General features: G+C 54.0%; 1 protein-coding gene across 1 annotated transcript in view; it reads left to right on the top strand.

Moving 5' to 3' along the window:
- Positions 1–1,889, top strand: part of NOTCH2 (notch 2) — a gene marked incomplete at its 5' end in the record, with an annotated part of 80,136 nt that extends 78,247 nt beyond the window's left edge. Inside the window, 1 exon segment of the mRNA XM_010077586.1 lies at positions 1–1,889. This exon segment is cut by the window's left edge and continues 33 nt beyond it. Coding sequence (XP_010075888.1) covers positions 1–1,332 — 1,332 coding nt within the window.
- Between the last annotated feature and the right edge of the window lie 1,580 nt (positions 1,890–3,469).

The following is a 3,469-nucleotide window of genomic DNA, read 5'->3' as shown; positions in this document are numbered from 1 at the left end:
CTCTTCCTTGCCGCTCGGGAAGGCAGTTTCGAAGCAGCAAAAATCTTGCTGGACCATTTTGCCAATCGAGACATCACAGACCACATGGACCGCCTGCCCCGAGATGTGGCGCAGGACCGGATGCACCACGACATCGTGCAGCTTCTCAACGAGTACAACGTGGCTCACAGCCCTGCTGGGCACCCAGGCGCCATGCTGAACTCTGCCCTCTCCCCAGTCATCTGTGGCCCAAATAGGTCCTTCCTCAATCTGAAGCACGCTTCATTAAGCAAGAAGTCACGAAAACCGAATGCCAAAGGCATCATGCCCACAAACCTCACCAAAGATGCAAAGAGGAGAAGGAAGAAGTCCCTCAGTGAGAGCAAAGGGCAGTTTTCGGAGAGCTCAGTGACCCTGTCACCAGTTGATTCCCTAGAATCGCCCCATGCTTTTGCATCCGAGCCAACATCGTCTCCTGTGATGCCGTCGCCGGGGGTGTTACACTCATCGCCCAGCTCCCTGCTGACTGCTCCATCAGTGCAGGCTGCGCACACCATGTCCTTCTCCAACCTCCACGAGATGCAGCCCTTAGGACGTGGATCCGGCACCGTGCTCCCGTCTGTCAGCCAGCTGCTCTCGCAGCACAGAACCACCCCTCCTAACAGCGGGCTTGGCAGGCTCCGGCCAGCCAACGTTTCCACCGAGTGGATGAACCGTCTGGATGTGAACGAGTCCCAGTACAACGAGATGTTTGGCGTGGTGCCGCAGGTGATGCATTCGCATCCCAGCGTTTCTCAGCAGAGCGGTTTGGTTCAAGCAGATACAAAGCACCTGGGAGTGTCCAGGGAGTCTCTGCCCCCTATCATGACTTTCCAGCTGGTTCCTAAGGGTGGCATAAGCCAACAAGCACTGCCGCAGCAGGCCCAGTCCAACTGCGCTCAGAACATGGCTGCTCCTCTTAGCTCCATGTACCAGATACCGGATTTAGCTCAGCTGCCCAGCGCCTCATTCTCCATGGCTTCCATCCCTCAGCAGGACGGGCAGGTGGCTCAGACGGTCCTCCCAGCCTACCACCAGTTCCAGAGCTCGATGGGGAAGTACCCCACACCTCCATCACAGCACAGCTGCTACTCCTCGGCCACAGAACGGACTCCTAGCCACAACCGGCACTTACAAGGGGAGCACCCATACCTGACTCCGTCGCCCGAATCTCCAGATCAGTGGTCAAGCTCCTCCCCACACTCTGCCTCTGACTGGTCTGATGTGGCAACCAGTCCCAGTAACAACCAGCGCGGGCCGGCGGCCGCTCACATGACGGAGCAGCAGCGGAACAACATGCAAGTGTATGCCTGAAGGCTGGCCACGGTGAAGCCCGATGAAAGCGGACTCCAGAACTCATGAAGGTCTTCCAGGATGGAAATGAAGAACCATTTTAGTATCCAAGAGTCTTAATGAGCCCAGGCTGTTCTTTCCTCGGAGGGACTGTGGTCACTGTAGGCTTGTATGCTTTTATGCTAAACAGAGAACTGTAGAAGCTGGTGATGGAGAAGACCAGCTGGGTCACTTCTAACCAACTCCTGTGCACCTTGGGTGTGCTTGCTGTCTGCACTGGATTCTCCAGTCTGATTTAAACGTGTTCCACCATTTCTTTGGGGAGAGAGCTCTTCAGCTTAATGCGTCTCACGGTCGTTTCTCCAGAAATTTAGCCAAAACCAGCTTTGTATCCTTATTTTGTTACTCCTTCTGTTACCCACGTAACCTCTCTCTGAAGCACCTTCTACTAGTTCTCCTTGAGTTCAAGTTGCCTTGTCTTGACACAGCTCAGAGCTGCACCCACATTCCTAGACCCCCCCCCTTCCCTCGGCCGCTCTTGCTCAGCAAGCAAGCCGGACTTTCCAAAACACCTGCAGGTCAAGCGACACTTCGTCATGCAGCTTCACCCTTTCCTCTTCTTGTACAAACCCACCAACACCCCTTAGCGTTCTCACTGCCTGCCCCCCAGGTATTATGAGGTTATATATACGTATAGTCTTCTCTTAGGCCTTTTTTTTTCCCCCTCCTGAAAATGCTGGTCTGACCTGGTCTTTTCCCCGCGGTGGCCTGTAGGCACATCTCTCGTGTGTTGTATGTCTTCCCTGGGACACACCTGACTGTTCTGACACACTACCCTCCCTGTGCCCCTATCCTGCCAGGTGTATCCATCACTGCCTTTGCGGGCCCCCATGCCAGAAGAGATGCCCTGTGACTGATACAGGCCTTTTGAGAAACTCTTGGGATGAATGCGAGTGTTCCAAAGCCGGGTAACGCAAGCTCCCAGCGTCCTTGCACAGTACTCCCCCGCCTCCATCCACGGGTGGCTGTGTCCCCTGTCCTCCAGATACCATATGCTGCCTCTTTATGGTACTATCAAGAAATGTTGAGGATGTAATTACGTGTTTGCCGTGCGTGTAATTACATGTTTGGAGTGGCGTCCAGCCCTTTGAAAAGTGTCCTTTTTGCTCCCACCCTGGGGCAGGGCTGCCTGGTCGTCCCCTCCCAGCACGGTGGCTGCAACACCCACCCCGAGCAGGTTTCCAGCAGCAGCAGCGTGCTTGAAGCCAGGAGCTGGGCTTCGACGACAGACCAAATAGTTCAGAAACCCTTGTCTAATGCAGTTTGGTTGAACAGGTTTGGGACTGTCCTCTGCTCTCAGCTCCAGCCTGTGTCGAGATTTCCCAACCACGGTGCCCCACGTGCTCTGTGGGACAGTGATGCCATTTGTGCTGCGGCTCCCCCGGTATTTTTGGAGTTACGGAAACCAGCTGTTGCTGACCTTAGACAAGCAGCCACTCTTTCTGTTTTGTCCGCAAGAGCAGCGCTTCCCTGAAGGGCTCTGAACCAGTCCGCAGCCACAGTGAATATTTCTAGGGATGGTTTGCTCCTACCTCTTTGGGGGAATCCTGCAGACACGCGTTCCAAAGAGACCGGGGCTGTCGGCTGCCGCCAAAGGACAGAGAAGGCCACTTCCCTCCGAGCAGCGGCCATTCAGCATCCTACCATGTACAGTATTTTCTCCAGTGTTTCTTTCCATTCTAATCAAGAGTTAAAAGCTTTTTTTTTCTTTCGATTCAACTCAATGGTACATGAAGGCAGGGCCTCGGGAGGAGCTGGTTGCCGGGGCCGTTCTTTTGGGCTGAAGTTTTTAATTCTGAAGTTTTTTACGACGCACACAGCGTTCCCCGGCACGCTCGCCGCAGCGTGTCCTGTGAAGTTTAGCTGCAACCGACTCGGATCTCCAAGCAGGAGCCTGCAAGCTCCTAGGGGTCTGTCCAGGTACATGTTCCACTGCAAATAGTGAAGTGTAACTACATCGATGCTAAAGAAACAAAGGGCTTTTCCTCATTAGCCCCAGATAACCAAGTGCCTTTTTATATATGTGGCTACCTTTTACAAGATGAGTGCTTTCTGTGGAATGAAGCCAGTTTTGTCCCTGGCATGTTAATATGATGGC

This window comes from Pterocles gutturalis, unplaced genomic scaffold (genome assembly GCF_000699245.1).
Source record: "Pterocles gutturalis isolate BGI_N339 unplaced genomic scaffold, ASM69924v1 scaffold2658, whole genome shotgun sequence".
Lineage (NCBI taxonomy): Eukaryota > Metazoa > Chordata > Aves > Pterocliformes > Pteroclidae > Pterocles > Pterocles gutturalis.
This window is presented reverse-complemented; position numbering and strand designations above follow the sequence as displayed.